Source organism: Bufo gargarizans, chromosome 4 (assembly GCF_014858855.1).
Source record: "Bufo gargarizans isolate SCDJY-AF-19 chromosome 4, ASM1485885v1, whole genome shotgun sequence".
NCBI classification, from domain to species: Eukaryota; Metazoa; Chordata; class Amphibia; order Anura; family Bufonidae; genus Bufo; species Bufo gargarizans.
This window is the reverse complement of record NC_058083.1, coordinates 461,836,773-461,859,208: the sequence shown is the minus strand read 5'-3', so window position 1 is coordinate 461,859,208 and position 22,436 is coordinate 461,836,773. Positions and strand designations below refer to the sequence as shown.

Sequence of the window (22,436 nt, the reverse complement as noted above, 5' to 3'; positions counted from 1 at the left end):
ACCCTTCGGAATGATATGTATTTCTGAACAAATTGGACATAAAATGTGATCTGATCTTCATCTAAGTCACAACAATAGACAATCACAGTCTGCTTAAACTAATTACACACAAAGAATTAAATGTTACCATGTTTTTATTGAACACACCATGTAAACATTCACAGTGCAGGTGGAAAAAGTATGTGAACCCCTAGACTAATGACTTCTCCAAGAGCTAATTGTAGTGAGGTGTCAGCCAACTGGAGTCCAATCAATGAGATGAGATTGGAGGTGTTGGTTACAGCTGCCCTATAAAAAACACACACGAGTTCTGGGTTTGCTTTTCACAAGAAGCATTGCCTGATGTGAATGATGCCTCGCACAAAAGAGCTCTCAGAAGACCTACGATTAAGAATTGTTGACTTGCATAAAGCTGGAAAGGGTTATAAAAGTATCTCCAAAATCCTTGCGGTTCATCAGTCCACGGTAAGACAAATTGTCTATAAATGGAGAAATTTCAGCACTGCTGCTACTCTCCCTAGGAGTGACAGTCCTGTAAAGATGACTGCAAGAGCACAGCACAGACTGCTCAATGAGCTGAAGAAGAATCCTAGAGTATCAGCTAAAGACTTACAAAAGTCTCTGGCATATGCTAACATCCCTGTTAGCGAATCCTCGTTACGTAAAACACTAAACAAGAATGGATTTCATGGGAGGATACCACAGAGGAAGCCACTGCTGTCCAAAAAAAAACATTGCTGCACGTTTACAGTTTGCACAAGAGCACCTGGATGTTCCACAGCAGTACTGGCAAAATATTCTGTGGACAGATGAAACCAAAGTTGAGTTGTTTGGAAGAAACACACAACACTATGTGTGGAGAAAAAGAGGCACAGCACAACAACATCAAAACCTCATCCCAACTGTGAAGTATGGTAGTGGGGGCATCATGGTTTGGGGCTGCTTTGCTGCGTCAGGGCCTGGACGGATTGCTATCATCGAAGGAAAAATGAATTCCCAAGTTTATCAAGACATTTTGCAGGAGAACTTAAGGCCATCTGTCCACCAGCTGAAGCTCAACAGAAGATGGGTGTTGCAACAGGACAACGACCCAAAGCATAGAAGTAAATCAACAACAAAATGGCTTAAAACAGAAGAAAATACGCTTCTGGAGTGGCCCAGTCAGAGTCCTGACCTCAACCCGATTGAGATGCTGTGGCATGACCTCAAGAAAGCGATTCACACCAGACATCCCAAGAATATTGCTGAACTGAAACAGTTCTGTAAAGAGGAATAGTCAAGAATTACTCCTGACCGTTGCATGTTTGATCTGGAACTACAAGAAACGTTTGGTTGAAGTTATTGCTGCCAAAGGAGGTTCAACCAGTTATTAAATCCAAGGGTTCACATACTTTTTCCACCTGCACTGTGAATGTTTACATGGTGTGTTAAATAAAAACATGGTAACATTTAATTCTTTGTGTGTTATTAGTTTAAGCAGACTGTGATTGTCTATTGTTGTGACTTAGATGAAGATCAGATCACATTTTATGACCAATTTGTGCAGTAATCCATATCATTCCAAAGGGTTCACATACTTTTTCTTGCAACTGTAAGTGGCAGATGAGGTTTACCACTGACAAATGTAAACCCCCCATCTCTGCAACTGCATGTCAACAAAGGGCCAGAACAGGGAAAATTAGTAAATATAATTGTTTTCTTGTCTAAAACTTGCCTAGCCTATGTACATATTGCGGATCATCAGATTTACAGTGCTTTTTCTTTTAAAAATTTTTTACATAGCTTGGACAACCCCTTTAAACTGCACTTTAAGAAGATTTAATATTTAAAAGAAAAATTGGCACAGACTAGGGCAGTGATGGCTAACCTTGGCACTCCAGCTGTGGTGAAACTACGACTCCCAGCATGCTCCATTTATTTCTACAGAGTTCTGAGAGCAGCCAAGCAAGGGGGGCATCTTGGGAGTTGCAGTTTTACCACAGCTGGAGTGCCAAGGTTAGCCATCACTGGACTAGGGGGTTGTTTGAAATAAAGAAAGATAAAAAACCTTACCTTTTAAATGTGCCACTGCACCACCGCTGCCATTGCAGTTCCAGTTCCTCAGTTTTTTTGCTGGGCCTGCAGCGCTGACATGATGGCCATCATTTACATGACTGCTGCTGCCACTCACTGGCTTCAGTGGTCATGTACCATTCATGCACATTTGACTGCTGAGGCCAGTAATGAGCTGCAGCATGCATGTGAATAATGGATAGCAGAGCACTGCTGCAGGCCTAGTGGGGACCAGAGATAAAGGGAATAGAGCAGCTTACGAGCTGCAGGACATTTAAAAGGCAAGTAAGGATTTTTGTTTATTTAATATTTTTTGGATGTTTCTTAAATTATCTTGGAAAATCACTTTAACTCGTTTAGCTGTCTTTTTTTAACACTTCTGACATGTCAGAAGTCTTGATTATGGATTCTTTGATAGGATACTCTCTACCATAGCATTATTAACTCTGAAGCCATGAGAACACAAGCTTTGTGATTAGAGGATGAATGGATAAAATGACACTATTATGTTTGCATTATTTCCAGCTCATACTCTTTGCTGTGCTGTTTATTTTTAGCCATGTCTATCTTTCACTGCCTACGAGATGCTGGGGATGTTTGCCACTTGTGGAACTGACCCAAACCACAGTAAGGACGTGTAGACTCTTCACAGAAATGAATGTTCTTTTTCCATATGTTTTTCTAATTTAGCCTTCACAGTTTATAATTGCCCTCTGAAGACAACTCCAAAAAATGTTCCTCTGAGGGCTCAGGCACATGGCCATAATTCGACCTGCAAAAAACAGATCCATAAAATATGTGCATTCCTGATTTTTCTCATTGCCTGCAATAGAAAGGGCTATTTACATCCACAAATATGGGCAAGAATTGGGCACATTCTATAATTTGTGGAACCGTAACATGGATCTGCAAAAAATACAGGTGTGTGCGTACTGTAGCTCGATAGATATAAATGGGTGCAGATAGCGCACTTAGGCTAGTTTCACACCTCTGATGTGATGCAGACGGAATGTCCGTTGGCCCTATTAAGTATAATAGGGTCCAGCGGAGATCCAGCAGCATTCCGTGAGACAATGTGGAGAACCGGCCAGACACAAACCGCTCCGGTTTGAGTCTGGCCAATTTCCAGCATTGTCCGCCGGAACAGCCTGCCAGAATTCACACCGGAGGTGTGAAACTAGCCTTGGCAAATTAAATGACGTGACAAGTAGAGAAGGTCTTGAAAGATGTCATTTACACCTTTAAATGGATTGTCTAGGTTTAGAGCTAAACCAGGACATATCCCTATCTTTACCCCTCCAGCCCCCCCTGACACGAGCATCAAAGCATTTTTTTTGTTTACAATAGCACACTGCTAGGCAGAGGCTTCCTCCCAACCATGTTCCCGGTGACTTCACCGGCTCTGATGGGCAGGCTTTAGCACTGCCCTAGTCTTTTTACAGGCTAGGGCAGCGCTAAAGCCCGCCCATTAGTGCCATTGACATCACCGATCTCACTGCTAGGTGGAAGCTCCGCCCAGCAGTCCCTATGGAGAGCCTGGTATGTCACCGGATCTCCTAAAAAATGTCTTTGCCCTGCATAATTCAGCTCAGGGAAAAGGAGAGCATCGGAGCATTTCATGTCAGGGGAGCCGGAGGGGTGAAGATAGTTATATGTCTGTGTTCAGCTCTGAGCCTGAACAACCCCTTTAAATAGACACAAGTAACCAGCCACTGACTGGAAGCAACTAGGGTGCTTGCGCTGTCTATTTAAGAGCAAGGGAGAGAGTGTGCGCCCTAAAGAGAAGGCATTGAGGCCCTCACTACACAGTGCAGGCCACGGGCTGCAGGGAACACAAGAGGTGCCAATGCCTAGGATCGCAGCTGGTAGGTAGCAGGGTGTAAGTGGATCCCAATCTCTAGCTTCCAAGTAGAGGGTTAAATAGCGTGTTGCCTGTTCCTGCCCGGGAGAGTAGAACAGCGGCAGCCATGGGCTGCTATTGTAACAAGAGCTTATACTACTGGTGGAGGCATAAATTCTTCTATGATACACTAATAACCATTTCAATAGGACAATAGTGGTGAAAGACACAGAGGAAAACTAATCTATAAAGAGGTTAATCTTCCAGTTCTTTGAACTGTACAGATGTGTCCACTTTACCTTTCTGCAAATGTCATTAAGCATTACAATTTCTCACGATACAAATTTAACCCGAATTGCAACAAGGTACTGTAGCAAAAATCATTGAGAAGCTGTGACCCACATCACAGCCATTGGGTGGTCACACACAGGCATGGGATCCAGCCGGTTCTCTCCGGTTCTGCCGAACCGTTTGTTAAAATTACAGGCGGTTCGCAGAACCGGTGAGAAGCAGGGATCCCGACCCGGTCCTGCAGCTGCGCCTGCACCAGTGGCGTAGCTATAGGGGTGGGGGCGGAGCGGAAGCCGAGAGGAGAGGCCCTGTGTGACGCGCACTGTGCAGGGCAGCTGGGCAGGCGAAGTGAGGAGGGGCCGGGGGAGCGGCTTCAGTTGAGGTGCGACGCAGGACTTAGTCACGTACCTCACTGTGACCTCCTGCGGCGGATCTCGCGAGATGACGCGATGACGCGGCGCGGGAAGGCACAGTGAGCGAGGCATTGGTGACCGCCTGTACCAGGATGCCACAAGCTGTGAAGGAGAGAGAGGTAAGTATTAATTATTTCTCCTAAGCAGGTGCCTACTCCACCTTCCCCTCATCCTGACCCAATGTTTAGATTCTTTTAGCCAAACAAGAGTTATGGATGGGGTTGATGACAATATTTAAGGTGGCCACACACAGGGAAACACATCTATTTTGCCCACAGAGTAAGAGCAGCTTTTTTAAGCGGTACTCCACTATGTAATGGCCCCCTCTTTATTATTAATATAATGGCCCCCTCTTTATTATTAATGTAATGGCCCCCTCTTTGTTATTAATGTAATGGCCCCCTCTTTATTATTAATATAATGGCCCCCTCTTTATTATTAATGTAATGGCTCCCTCTTTGTTATTAATGTAATGGCCCCCTCTTTGTTATTAATGTAATGGCCCCCACTTTATTATTAATATAATGGCCCCCACTTTATTATTAATATAATGGCCCCCACTTTATTATTAATGTAATGGCCCCCTCTTTATTATTAATGTAATGGCCCCCTCTTTGTTATTAAAGTGGGGGCCATTATATTAATAATAAAGTGGGGGCCATTATATTAATAATAAAGTGGGGGCCATTATATTAATAATAAAGTGGGGGCCATTATATTAATAATAAAGTGGGGGCCATTACATTAAAAATAAAGAGTGGGCCATTATAATAATAATAAAGAGGGGGCCGTTACAGTAATAACAAAGAGGGGGCCGTTACAGTAATAACAAAGAGGGGGCCTTTACAGTAATAACAAAGAGGGGGCCATTATATTAATAATAAAGAGGGGGCCATTATATTAATAAAAAAGAGGGGGTCATTATATTAATAATAAAGAGTGGGCCATTATAATAATAATAAAGAGGGGGCCATTACAGTAATAACAAAGAGGGGGCCTAAGGCTTTTTAAAAGTTGAGTGGTATGTGTGTAGTGTATATATGGTGTATGTAAATATGTCGTGACTGTGTTGCATATATATGGTGTATGTATATATGTGTCATGACTCGTGACGCGCTGCGTATCCACCGCTGAGTAGGGAACCTGTTGTTAAAAATTTGAATCCCACCCCTGGTCACACATGGCTATCACAAAATATTAGCTTTTTTAAAAGCCGATCAACTTGTGCCACTTGCCACGGGATATCTCTAACCAAGAAGAAAGTTATAGCAGGACAAATCTGCATAGACTATATGTAGAATTAATACGCTTCTTATAGTATACTTATACCATATGGTGGTTCCTCATCAGTGGCATATCTTCCATTGTGGCGGAGCATGTGACCGATATATGGCTCCACTGCTGAACTTATTCTTCTGTTTCCAACATAAAAACATAGCATAGATACATACAGCCACCACTTTGCTTGATGCAAAGAGATTTTTCTTTACAGCTTCCAGTGTATTCAATGGTAATCGTAAAATTTCTTATTCACTAGGCCCCCACTAGTGGTGGCTTCAGGCAGACAGTTATATAATACCGTGTATGAGCGAGGCAGGATAAACAGCTGTATGCGAAGGTCAATGTATCTATGCCAGTTGTCTGTTGTAAATGCATTGAGAAATAAAATGAATATAATTATGAAGTACCTTTTCCATCATAAAAGGATGAGGTTGGGCATACCTTTGTTTTTATTAAAAGAAAATCCTCCATTTAAAGAAGACCTGACGCTACAAAATGCAATTATATCTGCAGGCAGCATGTTATAGAGCAGGAGGAGCTGAGCAAATTGATATTCTATATAGTTTTATGGGAACAGATTCTGTAAAACTTGTAGTTTATACATTTATATCTCTCCTGATTTCAGTTGTACACGGGGAAGGTGTCATCAGTGACTGACAGCTATCTCTGTATACGCACAAAAAGAATGCGTATCAGTCCCTGTGTACAGCTATCAGTAACTGACAGCCATCTTTGTATACACCCTTACACAGAGAATGCATATCAGTCATTGATAACACCTCCCCCATTTACAACTGAACTCAAGAGGAGGAGAAATATTAATGTAAAAACTACAAGTTTTACTGAATCTTTTTCTATAAAACATGCTGCCTGCATGACAAAATGCAGTGCAATATGTAGGCAGCATGTTAAGAAAAATAAATAAAAATTCTGCAGAAATCTCATGGGAGGCATACCATTTTTTCCTATGGGGCCCTATGGCGTTTGTGTACACCCCTGCTCATCATGTGTGAATGCACGCCGATCTTAATAACCCCTAGCACTGGCGGTGGATCCGTCGAAGTTATGTGAAAGCGCTGGCCCCTACACAACTTCGGTGCATCAACTGCTGGTATAAATGTGTAAGCCAGCTTCCTTGCAGGCTTAAAGGGAACCTGTCATCAACGTTATGCTGACCTCACTGAGAGCAGCATAAAATAGTGGCAGAAATGCTGATTTCGGCGGTGTGTCACTCATGAGCTAAAAGTAAGTGGTTGCCGAGAACCAGCATCATAATCATTGCAGTACCGGCCTGGAAAAGAGTCAAATCTACCTGAGAAGAGTCCTGGTTATTCATAATCTCCTGCTGATGATTGGCAGTTCTCACCTAGAGAGAAAGGGCAAAAACTAGGTAGAAGACTGTCAGCGATCAGCAGATGGGCAGGAGAGCAGGAATTCATGAATAACCAGGACTCTTCTCAGGTGGCCTTGACTCTTTTTCAGGCCTAATCTGCAATGATTGTGATGCTGGTTCTCGGCAACCACTTACTTTTAACTTATAAATGACAGACCGCTGAAATCAACTCACCTGTATCTTCTTTATGCTGCCGTTAGTATGGGCAGCATAAAGTTGATGACAGGTTCCCTTTAAATTTGGATCATTTTCTATGCCTAAAATTGGCATAGAAAATAATAAATGAGACGGGCCTGATGGTACGTCCCCTTGCTCTCCAACACCATGCCCCCTTTTTTAGACCTGGAGTGAGCATGGAAAAGTCGCAGATTGCGGTGCAAATAATCCTTGCTCCGTAAGGAAAGTGGCGTATATCCTTTAGTAAATGACCCCCTAAATGTCTGGAGATTCAGCTCTGTATTTCTTTGGAGTTCACGTGTACGCATTTTCAGTGAACAAGCACCAAATAAAAGGCTAGTAATAGTCTCAGCTTACAATTTCACTTAGTAGTCATTACATTGCCTGAAATAAAACCTTGTGTCCCTCGGCACATGAAGGCCTGACACGGGAGATCAGCCTCTGATTATTGGCACATTAGGCAGACAGAAGAAAGAATGCTAGCGTAAGCAATTCCCTTGTGCTACATGTGTGCAATGAATTGTATCCATCACATGACAACTGCTGATTACTGAGATCCCGCACGTTTCTTCTGCAAGAAACTATTACACAAAATTTTCTCTCTAGCACTGGAAATTCACTTATTTCATCTAGATCACAACAATCTTAAAAAAATCACTTCATATGAACATTCACTTTTAAAGGGGAAATCCAACCAAACATCTTCAGACATCTCATAGATAGTTGTCAGGTGATAAAAATTTCAGACAACCACCAATTGTTAGACTAGAGGCGGAAGTGCTATGTGCAACTCCTGACCCTCTGTGGTACCACCTAGTTGTGGCCTGAAAAAAGGAGAATTTTTTAATGAGACTGAGGTCCTCTAAACAAGGGCATTTAAAAGGTGGCAACAAATAATTCAACTAAAGGATGTTTCCAACAGAAGAGCTTCCAACAGGGGGATAGCTAAAGGGGAAGCAGTTGCTACTGGGTCCGAACTCTGAAGGGTCCCATCCAGGAAGAGGACTAAAAGATTTTGTTGTCTGGGCCCCCTCAACAGTATTATACAATGACATTATATACAAGAATCTACAGTGACATGACCTACAGTATATACGGGTAGGAAACAGATGGAGAGACTGCTGGGCCTGGTCTGAGAGAGCTAGCTGCAGGAGTAGGGATTGTACGGGAGGAGGGGGTAGCAAAGAAGTTGCTGGGGAGGGGGTGACTCATTAAAAAATTTGCTGTAGGGCCTAGTCATTTTTAGTTACATCATTGGGTTCCAAGATATAGTACATCTCTTAGAAACAATGGTAGGAGTACCCTATGTTGTGCCTGGCATATCAATGAAAAAGCCAACAGGGACTGGTTGGAGCTGCTGGCAGACATGGCTCTTCTCACAATGCTCCTCCCAAGTGTTACTTTATGACCGATTCCTGGCACAGCATACTACATTACAGTACCCATTACTATCGAAAATGTCTCAGATATACTCAACCCTCTGTATTGAGATGTGCGATTGGACAAGTCTGATTCTCATCTATTTGCAAGTCATGGATAATATGAGTCGTACTCTTATGTATTCTTATATTTTGATGGAAGTTGGCACGTTGAGTCACATTGATGTCTAATACACACAGTAATTTACTGCATTCAGTTCAAAAGAATATATAGTTCATCTTAATATATTTCAAGAGTCTGTGGTGCCTCTTAAAAGGGTATTCCCATTTTAAGAATTTGTAGCATATCTGTAGGATTCCACCAATGACCAGTTTACTACTGCTCATGCACCAACTGATCTATACACTGCAGGTGTACCATTGTAGGATTCCACCAATGACCAGTTTACTACTGCTCATGCACCAACTGATCTATACACTGCAGGTGTACCATTATAGGGACGGATGTCATGACACTGCTGATCCTCTCAATCAAGAGGAAGGTACAATGATGTTGAGAGGAGGAGCTAAGGTGCACCAAGGCGCTAAGGTCTACCCCTCGGCACTATTGCTCATGCGCCAACTGATCTATACACCACAGGTGTGACATTACAGGGACGGACTCAGCAGGATCAGTCCTAACCATTAAGCCGAGTTTAAGAGGGTTGATACTGCTGACATGTACTCTTTAACAAAGGCTACATCCAAACTCCTCTATGACCATAGATGAGAATACCCCAATGTCTATAGTGTTTATGTACACATTTTTGTCTTTATGCTCAGTTTTACTAGGGTACTCATTGTCCAGGAGGAGATTCTGCAAGGCTTGCTGGGAAATGTATGCAAAATAGCCACCCGTAAAAGAAAGAGAACTGCCTGGACTGTGTCACCTAGTCGTGGGTGACACAGGGTGGGTGGCAGGGTGGTTGTTGCAGAAGTGAGCTGTACAGATGGAGAAGAACTGATTTTGATGCTGGATCAGCTGGTGACATTTAGCCTGCTGCATCCTTATGGACTGTATCCTCACAAAAGGATTTCATTTCCAGAATGTAAAGTTTTTAACCCAAACAGCCACCGTCTTTTCACAACAAGAAAGGAGATGCATAGTAGCTAAAGCTGTATTTTACAGTGTGATGCCATAATGGAAATAATTGCACAATAACAAAGCATGCAGCATTCCTCCGGGCTCATACCGCCTCATGTATCAAAACTGGTGCAGACAACGTAGAGCAGTTTTCATGACAACTGATTAACTGTGATGTTTCCGGAGCAGATTAGAAAATGAAGGTAATTATTGGACTGAACGCTACTGACGACCGCTCCTCCTTCTGCTTGCACTTGTTTTTGTATGCGAGGCATGCAGGGTTTTGTTTCTAGGCAAAATAACTGTCATGGCATAAAGGGAGACACTCAATGTCAATCTGTAGTAGAAAAGCATTTGACAATATTTGGTGCTTACAATTGTCCATAAAATCGTGTATAAAGCTTAAGATTATTTAACAATATTTATAAGCTTTTTGCCTTAGATTTCTAACATGCATAGTTTCTGTAGTTGAGCTCCACAACAATTAATGTCTCTCAATATATGGCATTAGATATGTAGGATGATTAGCTCCTAAAATCTTAGTAATAATAATCATTTAGATAAAAAAAAAAAAAAAGAAAGAACATTTTTTAAAGAAACATACACTTCAACTGGCTGGCGTTCTACACTGGGAATGTTAGGCATCATGCACACAGCCATATTATGGCTCAGTAAAAGTTCCAAGCTTTACAGAGCTGAAATACAGTATATGAAGTATATGGGCCCATACTGTACCTCTGCATGCCTCCCAGTACCTATGTGTTGTTCGACTATATGCCTTATTATGGAGACTTTCTTCTTTCAGTAACACAATGCTGTATGGAGGCACCATATGGCAACACATAGAGTGCCTATGGCTCCATAGTAAGAGACCATAGAGTCTCCATATGTAGCGTTGTGCATCCACTATTGCCATGTGCACTAGGCTTAAATCAGTTGATTGGTTTCCAGTGTAGTAAAAGTAAAAACTAGCGACACGTCACAGCTAAGTGAGGAAATGTTTGTAGGATACAGCTTGGAGGAAGACAGTGGAAGGAATATCAGGAAAGTGCTGTTTGCTTGTCTACCTGATAATCAATGTGCCTTGCATTTAGTTAAGTCTTTGTCTATCCCATGTGCTTATACAGAGATCTGTCTCGTGGAATTTGCACTTGGTTGGCTGTCATTTTATGATGCACGTGATATACTGCCAGAATGATCAGAATGGCCACTCCTAAGGTTAGGCCTAAAATCAGAGGTAATGTCTCTTCCAGTTGTTTTTGCTGATCTGTAAGGCATCTGTAATCTGGAAGAAGAAAGGAAACAATTGTCAGTCAAATCTTCTCTACGCTCTAATCAATTATAATAACCATCAATAGCTATTCGCTTTAGTGCAAAATTTGTATTAAAATTATGGACTAAAGGTGTCTCATAACAAGGACTGGTGGCCTATTGCTAGGGGACAATGGCTGATTGGTCATCGATGGCTCTCCATTGACCGCCTGGGAAAAGCCAAAGATAGCTGACAGCAGACAGAGTGGCATAAAACTTTCCTAACATGCTCCACTTCATTCTAATGACTAGTGGTGGTTACAATGGTCTGAACAACAAGAGTTGGATATCTTAGAGATACTGTAGGTTTCCAACCTCTAGGATGATAAAACCACTTTAGATTAAGGTGTAGCAGGTAGTAGAGCACAAGTAATTATACTGTCGTTTTATCATAGTAAGTTATCATATCTATGATCACTGGTTACATTGAAGGAGCTCCCAACACTTCCCAGTGTAGTTCCCCATCTGTAAAGTCCCCTGTATACTGTGCTTGGTTTCCTCAGGCTGTGTTATCACTATTGTAGCTCATGCCCATTCAAGTGAATAGAATTGAAACCCAATACCTGACACTGCTCATCAAACCAACCACAAAAAACAACCCATGAAAACAATAGCAAAAAAAGTCTTCTTTCCTAATCCTGAGCAACTCCTTCAATTGTGCATAGTAATTTTTCTACCTGAACCAATGGTGTTATTTGAGAAATGTTGAGCATGGATGGCAGTGGAACCCTTTGTATTAATTACATATGTCATTAGTATAATGTATGGTATTAATAAAATATCGCAATAAATGCATGTGTTTGTTTATTCCCTGGTATATGTCACTATATTCCATATAAGTATCTCCATTCGGGTTCACAAGCTAATTTCTCTATCTTCCATAAACAATAGGGCTAATGGACCTATCTGTATGCTTTAAAGGCCCCATACTCACTACTAGACTGTTGAGGGCTGAATCTGCCATTTTTGGTGGGGCTGACCAACAATCTAATGTGTGTCTGGAGCTCCCAACTCTCCCCTGACAGATGATGTTTGGGAGGGAGAAGGATCCGATAAGTTGAATTTCAGTGGCAGGTCCTTTTGCTCTCCAGGTAACAAAGTCGGGAGAGATAGCTGTCAGCTAAATACTTCTTTGGCTGACAGTTATAGAAAATATATGAGTACCTTAAAGGGTTATTCCAGCTTTTATGTCAATTTTCAGTTTGGCCAGTATTGGACTGGTCCTAAAGTAAGTCTGTGTCCTACCAGTCCCTGGCCTTTATACATCCATATGCGTTCTTATGCGCCACTGCAACCAATCAAAGGCCTCATAAGTGACTAGTTCCCAAGCGGCCTGAGTTCCAGCAGTGATGTGCACAGTAATTGTCCACAGTGACGCACATGACCCTGTCCAGAAGTTTACAGACTTGGGGACCATAAAGAGCCGGACTGGATGCTAGGCACTGGAATGTAGTATTGCGTAGCAGATTAGTGATTTTTGTACTTCAGAACCAGCTCTCAGCTGGACAAATTTAAAACTGACATAAAAGCTGAAAAAAACTTTTGAGAGTTCAAGAAGAAACTAGAGTACCTGGAGGAAATTCCCAGGGAGGCCATAGAGTTGCCGCATTATATGGTTCTTATGCTTGAAAGAGAACCTGTCACCTTGGAAATGCAGTGCAATCTGCAGGCAGCATGTTATAGAGCAGGAGGAGCTGAGCAGATTGAGGTATACCGTAGTTTTGTCCGGAATGATTCAGTAGAACTTATAATTTAATCTTTTAAATCTCTGCTCTTTCTATGCTCCAGTGGGCGGTCCTGACTGTCAGCCTTCCCTGCATAGATAGCCATCAGTCACTGAACACCCACACGACCACTGGGCTCAGAAAGAAAAGGAAATTCAGAATCTTCTCCTATAAAACTATATATATCATTCTGCTCAGCTCCTCCTGCTCTATAACATGCTGCCTGTAGCTTAGACTGAGTAGTCAATAGGGTAGGTTAAGATTCTAAAGATCCACCGGAATGAACATTGCAGAAGGTCGTGCATTGCCACTCCATTCATGGCTGTGAGACTGCCAAATATAGCCTAGTAGAGTGCTCAGCTATTTCTGGTAAACCCATAGAGATGAATAGAGTGGCAGTGCAAATGCTCAATCTGCTGCTCTGTTCATTTTGGGGGCTGTGAGGGGCACAGGGCCCCCATTCCTGTAAAAGGTGGGGTCACAATGATAGGACCCCATCCAAACTAATAGTTATTATCTATCTTGTGGATAAAGGACAATTTTAAATCACCAGAATACCCTTTAAACGTTAAATGATTTACCTTCACTGTAGAGAAAGTCGCTCTTAATGTCAAATGGCTGAATGTGGACTTCAGACAGGTACAAGACCGCAGTTTTCTTCTGGTCTGTGGAGGTCAGGCTGACTTTCTCAAGGGCCTCACATTCATATGACATTCCAACTGGTGTGACCATGAGAGACAAATTATAGCGACTGGCCGTGTGCTTCCCAGCTATAGATAAAAACATAAGCTATATCAATAGTCATATACCAACTACAATCATCACCAAATATGCCCAATTTCCTCATCATTTTTAGCTTCTATTTTTAACCTCCTCCTTAGACCTTTCCCAACTTCTCCTACTTATGAAGACAAGCATTCACTTCTCCTGGTCTTCTCCTGACTCAGTTTCTGATTTCATTAACTCTTCTCTTTATTATTAAAAAGTCTTGTACTTCTCCGGATACACCTACCTATCACAATTTATAGACACTCTGTAGTCTTCATAGTCTCCAATCTCTTCCCTCTCCTGTCCTGATCTGGCTAACAAACATTACTATGAAACGCTCAAAAGCAGTGGCGTAGCTAGAAATGCCTGGGCCCCACAGCTAATTTTTGAATGGGGCTCCCCCTCCCCCAGTAATTTTTTCGCAATCCCTTCCTTTCATGCCACCCCCATTCTTGTGACTAGTAAAGATCGCTCTCTCAGACCAGGCCCGACAGCTGTTCAATTAGTTTTCTACACTGTCTATACTGTCACTGCATATAATTTCATTGTGTAATACTGTTAAGGGGGCCCTGACAAAATCTTTTAGTCCTCCTCCTGGATGGGCCACTTCTGGGTCAGGGCCCCAAAGCAGCCGCTTCCCCTATAGCTACGCCCCTGCTCAAAAGTAGCCTTGGTGTGGCAGTGCCTGACAATCAGAATCCTTTTGACACAAATAGCAGCAACCTTGCAGGTGTTTTAAACTCATTTTCTTAGGAAGTGCTCCAGGTATGACAAACATCAGAAGTTACAACTTGGTCCTTCACCACTCCCTCTTTAGTCCTAAAGAGCAGGTGCCTTTCATTTTTAGCAGTTTACCAGTATAAGAAGAACAAGTCTCCAGGCTCATTCTTCTTCCCCACTACTACATACTGTACATTGGTTATCTTATTCACTCACACCTCATCCAGTTTTTATCCCCAGCTGTCCCTAGTCACCTTACTGAAATATATAGCCTCTCCGTCTTGTTTGGTATAGTTCCCTCTTCTTTAAAACATGCTTTTATATCCTCATTAATGAAAAAAAAAACCATCTCTTGACCCTCCTGCACTGTTTATTAGAAGCCAATTTATAATCTCCCCCAAATCTCTCCTCAGCTTCTGGACCATTTAATCTACTCCCGCCTAATCAACTATCCTCTCTGCAGTGTCTCCCTTGCTGTCTCCTGGTTTTCTTCCCACATGTCTGGCAGTACATACAGTTTATCATTTGCCAGCTTTACTTCTTCTCTTCCCTTTGCTGTTGAGGTTACTCAGGGTTTAATCCTAGGTCTCCTCTCTTTACAACTCCTATTGAACAGATTTGTTTTTCTGTGTCATCTCTATGCTGATGATACCCAATTATATACAGTACCTCTCCTCGCACTACTACAAAAAGCAAGTGATTTTTTTTGTCAGCTGTCTCTCCTGTTTTCACCATCTACTAACCTACATAAACCTGATATTTCCATTTCAGTGTATAGTGCTGCCATAACTCCCAGACAGCATGGTCACCTGTACCAAAAACATCTCCAGAATCCATCTTTCTCTTACTGTTGAAACAGCTAAACCCAAGTTTCTAATTCATTGTCATCCATATTACGGTAACTCATTACTAAACCATCTACCCCTCAATAGACTCTCACGTCTCCAATCTATGCTGAATGCAGCAGGCTTATCTTTCTGTCCAACTGTTACGCCAATGCCTCTATCCTGTACCAGTCACTGCATTGGTTGTCCATTCACTTTAAAATAAATTCAAAGCTCTCCATAGTGTTGCACCCTCCTACATCTCTTCTTTCACCTCTGTCAGCCTACAACGTCTCTAAGGCTGGGTTCACACCTGAGCGTTTTACAGCGCGTTCCTACGTGCTGTAAAACGCTCAACAGGCAAGAACCAATGATTCCCTATGGAAATGGTTCTCACCTGAGCGTTTTACAGCGCGTACGATCGCGCTGTAAAACGCCCGACGCCCCAAGAAGTACATGAGCTTCTTTGGGGCGTCTTGTCGCGCGTTCCCGTACATAGACTTCAGCAGGAACGCGCGACAATGGGCGTTCGCTTGTCTCTGTATGCGCGATTGCAAACGCCCGTACAATCGCGCATACAGAGCGCTCCATCGCGAACGCTCAGGTCTGAACCCAGCGTAAGTTCTGCCAATGATCTAAAACTAACATCCACCATAATCCAAACCTCCCACTCCCAGCTCAATGACTTTTCTCATGCTGCACCAGTTCTCTGGAATGTAGTACCCAGGACAGTCAGATTAATTCCAATTGTCCACAGTGTTAAGCTTGCCCCAAGGGGTATGCTGGCTCTTTTTAAGGATACCAGCTGTATATGGAGACATAGTGGCAATGCTCTATGGGAAAATAAGATGCAAAGACGTATCTCCCAGGCTGTGAGAACAGTCCTGCTAGACCTTTGGAAGTGGCTCCCTATAAGTTAAAAGTCTGACTTTTTAACCTTCCTTGCCTTAAAAAACATATTTTTATGCACACCTATCACATTACATATAATAACTCCTGTACTTTTATTACTATTAATCCTTAAAATATCATTCCTTCATTCAACACCGAGTCGCTCATGCAGGTTCATGTATACTGTTCAGTTAGTATAAAATACTGGCAGACCATTATACAAAACACGCACTTTAACTTCATATTTCCTAATAAATTGTAAGATCATGGGAGCAGTGTCCTATACTTTGAATTGTTCATTACTCTGTAGATTTCTCTCTGAAATGAAGTGCTATAGATTATATAGATGCCAGTGTCAGACTGGGGTGCTTAGGGCCAACCAGTGGAAATCATTCTAGGGGCCCACCCTACAGCTACCAAAAATAAATATTACTTGTTCATTTTTTGGGCTCATGCAAATAAATATTTGCAGTTTAGCACACAATACAATGTGCAAAACAGAACGGTATTGTGCACTGCTCTATATCAGATTGTTTCTAGTTAAAGTGCTCATTGTAGTTGATAACCTGATCTGTTAAGGTCCCTTAACAGAGGGCAAGAGAGCAGGAGATTGTTGGGAAAGAAGCGTTCCTTCCCGACAATTGCCTGCTCTTTAACGGAGGAGAACGCTGTATTTACATGCAGTGATCTCCATTGTATGGGGAGCAGTGATCACTACTGTCAGTGTTCTTCCCCATACTGACTAGTTGTTTTCCGGTAGCAGATCGCGATTACACAGCACAATCTACTTCCAGTAAATGATCATTTTTATGTGCGCACAAACAATCGAATTACGGTACCCGATGAATGAGCGTTTCTTTCGTTCATCAGGTAATCAGCCTACACGGCATCCACCGCAGTCAGTACGCCCAAGAGCTACTAAAGCGAGCAACACGGTAACCTGTGTCACAGTGAACTACACTGTGACAATATGTCTATTTTTATATTTTTTTTACATAAAAAGCATTTTTTTAATCATGTTTCCATTTCTGAAAGCCATATTTTTTTTTATTTTTATGCCAATGATCTTGCGTAGGAGCTCCTTTTTTGCAGGAAAGTTGACATATTTATTGTTGCATTTTTTGAGTGCAAACAAAAAATGACCGTTTTTTTTATGGAATTCACCTGAGGGGATAGTACATGTCATATTTTTATAGAGCAGGTCGTTACAGACGCAGCGATACCTAATATGTCTATTTTTTATTTCTATTAAAGGGGTTGTGTCATCCCAGACAATGGGGTCACACTTCTGGGATCCGCACCTATATTGAGAATGGAGCCCCGAAAGTGGCACTGCGCATACGCAGCCGCCCTCCATTCATTTTCTATGGGGCCACCACAAATAGTCGAGCACCGGCTTGGCTATTTCCATTGGGCAAATAGAAGTGAATGAGAGTGGTGGCCTGTCATGCGCAGTGCACTCCCATTCACTTCTAAGGGAAGACCACTTGGTGGTGGCCGGACCGGAGTCCTCCAGCCATCACCTTGCGGGGCTCCATTACTAATAAGACAAGCCATATGCCCCCATTGTCTGAGATCAGACAATCCCTTTACAGTATGTTTTTGTGTTACCATTTTCTGAAAGCCCTATTTTTTTAATTGGGCGATTGTCTTATGTACCGTAGGAGCTTTTTTATTGCAGGATGAGGTGACGGTTTGATTGGTACCATTTCGGAGTACATACAATTTTTAGATTTCTTGGCATTAGACTTTTTGTGAGGCAAGTTGACCAAAAAAATGCCTGTTTTATCACTGGTTTTCTTTTAATTTTTTTTATGGCATTCCATATAAGAGGATAGATCATGTCATCGTTACAGATGCAGCGATATCTAATATATGTCTGTTTGTCTTTTTTTTCTGTTATTTATAATTTTATATGACTTTATTATGGCAAACCTGTGTTTTTTTTAACTTGAAATCTAGGTATCCTACAGGTTAATACAAAAAAAAAGAAACTAAAGCACAAAATTGAACTAAAAATACAGTATTTATTTTACATTTACATCTACGGAGCTGTGTGAGGACTCATATTTTGAGGGGCTGATCTGTACTTTATATTACTACCGTATGTTGGAGTGTGCATTTTTTTGCAATATTTATTCAAATTTTTGTAGCACGCAATAATAATTGTGATATAGAACTACAGCATGTTGCAGGAAAACTACAACTCGCAGCAGGTCCTGAAGGTTTGCATCTTACAGTGCATGCTAGGAGTTGTAATTTCCAGAGGCGAATGCAGTAAAATGTGAAATTATATTTTTATTAAACTATAGATTTACATATATTTTATTATACTGGCTTGGGGGACTAGCAGCAGCCTGTGATGTCCACTACTGAGTGACAGGCAGCTTCTGTTTCATGGGGGACACAGCAGCACCACCAGCACCGCACTTTCCAGACTTCAGAATATGGGCGGGCGGCAGGGCTCTGTGAGGAAGCAGCGTGCGTGCAGCGCAGGGAGTGAGAAGGAAGTGCAGGCACATATCAAGAGGTGGGGCCTGTCGCCCACTGAAAGATGGCAGTGCCAGCATCACTTCAGGGCAAGTTAAGTGGCGAGATGATCTGTGTAGCTCTGCTCTTCCTATTGAAGAGGTAGGCAGCAGCACTTGCCAGCAGAAAGCTGGGGATGCCTGCCGCTGCTGATTATTATGTAGACTGTATAACTAGGCAGGGGCCCACCGAGGATTTCCCGAGCTCCCCGGTGGGCCAGTTTAGGGTTCTGGAGGTGTTGTATTTATTTCTTTGTCTGTATTTTTTCTGGGGTCTGAATTTATTTGATTTGATACAGGGGCTAGGGATAGCTACATAAGTATGGGGCCAACATTTCTTGGCAGTAAACTCTGCAGTCATCAGGAGACGTCAGTAGTTTGATGGGTTGTATATAGAAGAAACAGTGAGGGGACATCTACAATCAGTGGAGACATCACCTGTGAGTCACTGGATTTACAGAAGAGCTGTTGTCTCTCCTGACATGCTTGTTATACTAGATCATTATGTTCCCCCAAAACTCTCCATGTAGCCTAGCTCTAATTGAGAACTGGGTGTTATCATTCCCCTTGTCAAGAGGCTGTGTCTTTACATGATTGGACACTGTCAGTATGTAGGGACACAGCCCTTTGGGAAGGAGAATGGTACCAGCCAGTTGTCAATGCTAGGATAGACAAGTGGTGAGGATGTCAATAGAAACAGTGTGGGACAGAAACCCAAGTTTTGGGGAGAACCCAGAACCATTGATTTACTTCAGCTGAGCTGCAATACCCTGACCTGCACACCGTACAGTGTCCATAGCCTTTTGCCTCTGGCTCTGTCCACTGTGTAGTTTCTGGCACCAGTGGCTGCCAGAAACAGCTGATCAATGTGGGCCCCAGGTGTCGGACCCCACCGATCTGATATTGATGATCTATCTTGAGGATCAGTCATCAATATCTAAGTCCAAGAAACCCCCATTAATACACCAGTGTATGCAGCCCCCTTATTTTCCAACAGCTGACTTGTCAAAAGCAAGTACTGAAGCATGGCGGTATATCATAGTGCTATGCCATAACTCGCAATTGTGGAAGAACCTCTTAAAAATTCTGGCTGCCTGCAGTATCGTCTACACAGAGTTCACTGAATGCAGATTTATGCCGTGCTGGTTAAATTCAATAGGAGCTTTAAATATTCACAGTAGTTCTGGTAGCTGTAGAAAAAAAATATCCCTATTCTTCGAGGGGTTTTTCTAATGTGCATGTGTCATTTTTACCCATATGCATCCATAAATCATTCCTGGGGTGTTTGAGAAGCTGCAGAGGTAGTGGTTTCATCCAGGACATGGTAAAGAGCAGGTTGAAAGGTCCCCTGGCCACAAAGGAAGACACCATCATCATAAATGGCACATAGATGGTACATAGATACCCTGTTATCGATTTTCATTGGGGCCCAGGAGCTGTACATTACCCCTCTGTAGATATGAATTCTATGCTAATATTTTAAGGTGTTATCTATAAATTGTAAACTTCTTACGCTAGCAATATTCCATATTCCATAGAAACAAGACCCAGATGGGAGAGCTTGGGGCAGTCAAGCATGCAATGTACTCAGCAATGGATGAACATCTGTTGGTGGCACATCCGCAGTCAACTGAACGAAATGACTCAGCTACTGCAGATCCTTCTCCTCTGACCATATTAGCTTCCCTTATTTACTCTGCTGTAGAAAATGCATAAATTGTGGGGTTTCACTTATTCAAGAGGTTCCCTTGCAGAAAATCTAAGTGTTTTCAGGCCACGTTTCACTATATATGGGAAGTACAATGCAGCAAGCTCCTGGTCCCCTGCTGCGTCCTGGAGTAGACAATCGTGATTGGACTTTGGACAATGAAAATGATAGCGTATGCCGCAGTGCCTGCAGATACTCACGTCTTGCACCATTTTTGAAGTTTGTGCGGTCGGATAAGTCATACATGAACTGAATTTTATTCATTTTCCAGTTTCTTCCACCGGATTTTGTAGAATCATCCTACGAATGACATAAATCGTTGACATGAATCAATGCGGTCCCAAACACTTAAGTGACAGGTCATTAAGTTTTAAGATCATTGTAGCGAATAATGTAGCAGATGTAGCAGAGCTATTGTCAGTCATCTGTTCTTTTGTGCACCATGATAACCTCATACTATAGATCACTCAGAAGATTCATCTGCATTTAGCATCATATCAACATGCTTTGAGACTAAGTGACAAACCCATCTCAGCTACATCAGTAAACTGCTAGTGGAGAAAGGATTTTGACCATATTAATTGCAATTTGTGTGTCTTATTGAGTAGATCTACCTGAATGGCTAAGTCATGTCATAATGTAACATGGGATATCTGTGTTACCTTAATGAAGAATAATTTCAGCGTGCAGGATTTATCTGACCACGTTAAATGCAGTTCAGACTCATTATTCCAGCATTTCCCCTTTATTTCCGTATCTCTGGGTAACTGGATAACAGCGTCTTCCACATTCCACTGAAACACATAAATCATCATCGTCACAGCGCTATAAAGTACTATTCTCTTGAATATACTATACTGTACTCTCCCATTGCACAATGCATGCATTCACTAAATACATATAGTAAATTCTGGGCTGAAATATTATATATATTAACCTATTCTCCTACATTATTCTACGACCACTTTTGTACATTACTAATGCAGTCACCAATGGCACTGTGCTTTAGTTAACCCATTCATTACTACCCTTTTAGGTGATGCTTGGGAACAAAGAAAACTTTTCAAATCCAGTTATTGCATTACTCATTTAGGAGACTGTAATGGTTAATGCATTCAGACAAGACTACTTACATCCACTTCATTACTGGCAGGGACCTCATAAGGAACAAGTATCTTCGCTGAGAATTCTGCCATCAGACAGGTTGTCCCATTTTCTCGAATTGCAAAGATATTTTTGTCAGGATTACTAGACAGCCCTGAGAGATTCTCAACTTCTTGTTCTGCCATATTAGGACCAATTATGTCTGTGGAACAAGAAGAAACACAATTCACCTCCTGCTGTAGCACACACTGCAGGATTCTCATTCCTGCAGACCTTACACATTACACATGGTGCTACTACTACTGGTCTACTGCATGCTCAGAGCAATGAAGATTTAAGGTACGTGGATAGCGAAGCCCCCCAGTGTGATGAAATATGAACACTTACATGACAGAATAAGCAGTAGGTGCATTCCCAGGACTTGAGTGGAGCTGCAGATATCCATGCTTGGAAAGACTTTTTGCAGTTACCCAAGAAATACTGAGAGGGCTGTGTTATGTGGCAGGTTGCTGTACTGGGCAGTGCTAGCAGAGAATCATCCAGCCCTCAGTCTGTACAGTCTTCAACTGACTCACTGGATCTCTGCAGGCAAAAAGTGATTGCTGCTAAAGTGCAGAAGTAACCACAGATTTACATAGGAGAAGACTTGCAATCCAAGGTGCTGAAAAGCAAGGCAGGGTGCTCAAGAAGGTTAAATCTCTGCAGATACAAGTAAGAGATCTCTATAGAAACAAGTGATCACTGTCCAAGCTGCTGAAGGAGGTTATATCTCTGTAGGTACAAGTAATGGATGTCAAATCTGGTGAAGAAGGTTACAGCAGATCTCTATAGCCACAGTGATCACTGTCCGAGCTGCTGAAGGAGGTAAGATCTCTGTAGGTGCAAGTAATGGATGTCCAGTCTGCTAAA

At 42.2% G+C, this 22,436-nt stretch overlaps 1 protein-coding gene across 1 annotated transcript; it reads right to left on the bottom strand.

Annotated features, from left to right (window-relative positions):
* Nucleotides 1–11,055: 11,055 nt before the first annotated feature.
* LAMP5 (lysosomal associated membrane protein family member 5) lies at nt 11,056–21,972 on the bottom strand. The gene is made up of 6 exons (XM_044291257.1): nt 21,915–21,972; nt 21,557–21,729; nt 21,086–21,217; nt 20,624–20,723; nt 13,566–13,754; nt 11,056–11,234 (listed from the first exon to the last, which is right to left on the bottom strand). The coding sequence occupies exons 1-6, from the start codon at nt 21,970–21,972 to the stop codon at nt 11,056–11,058; spliced, it is 831 nt and encodes a 276-aa protein (XP_044147192.1).
* Nucleotides 21,973–22,436: the final 464 nt, after the last annotated feature.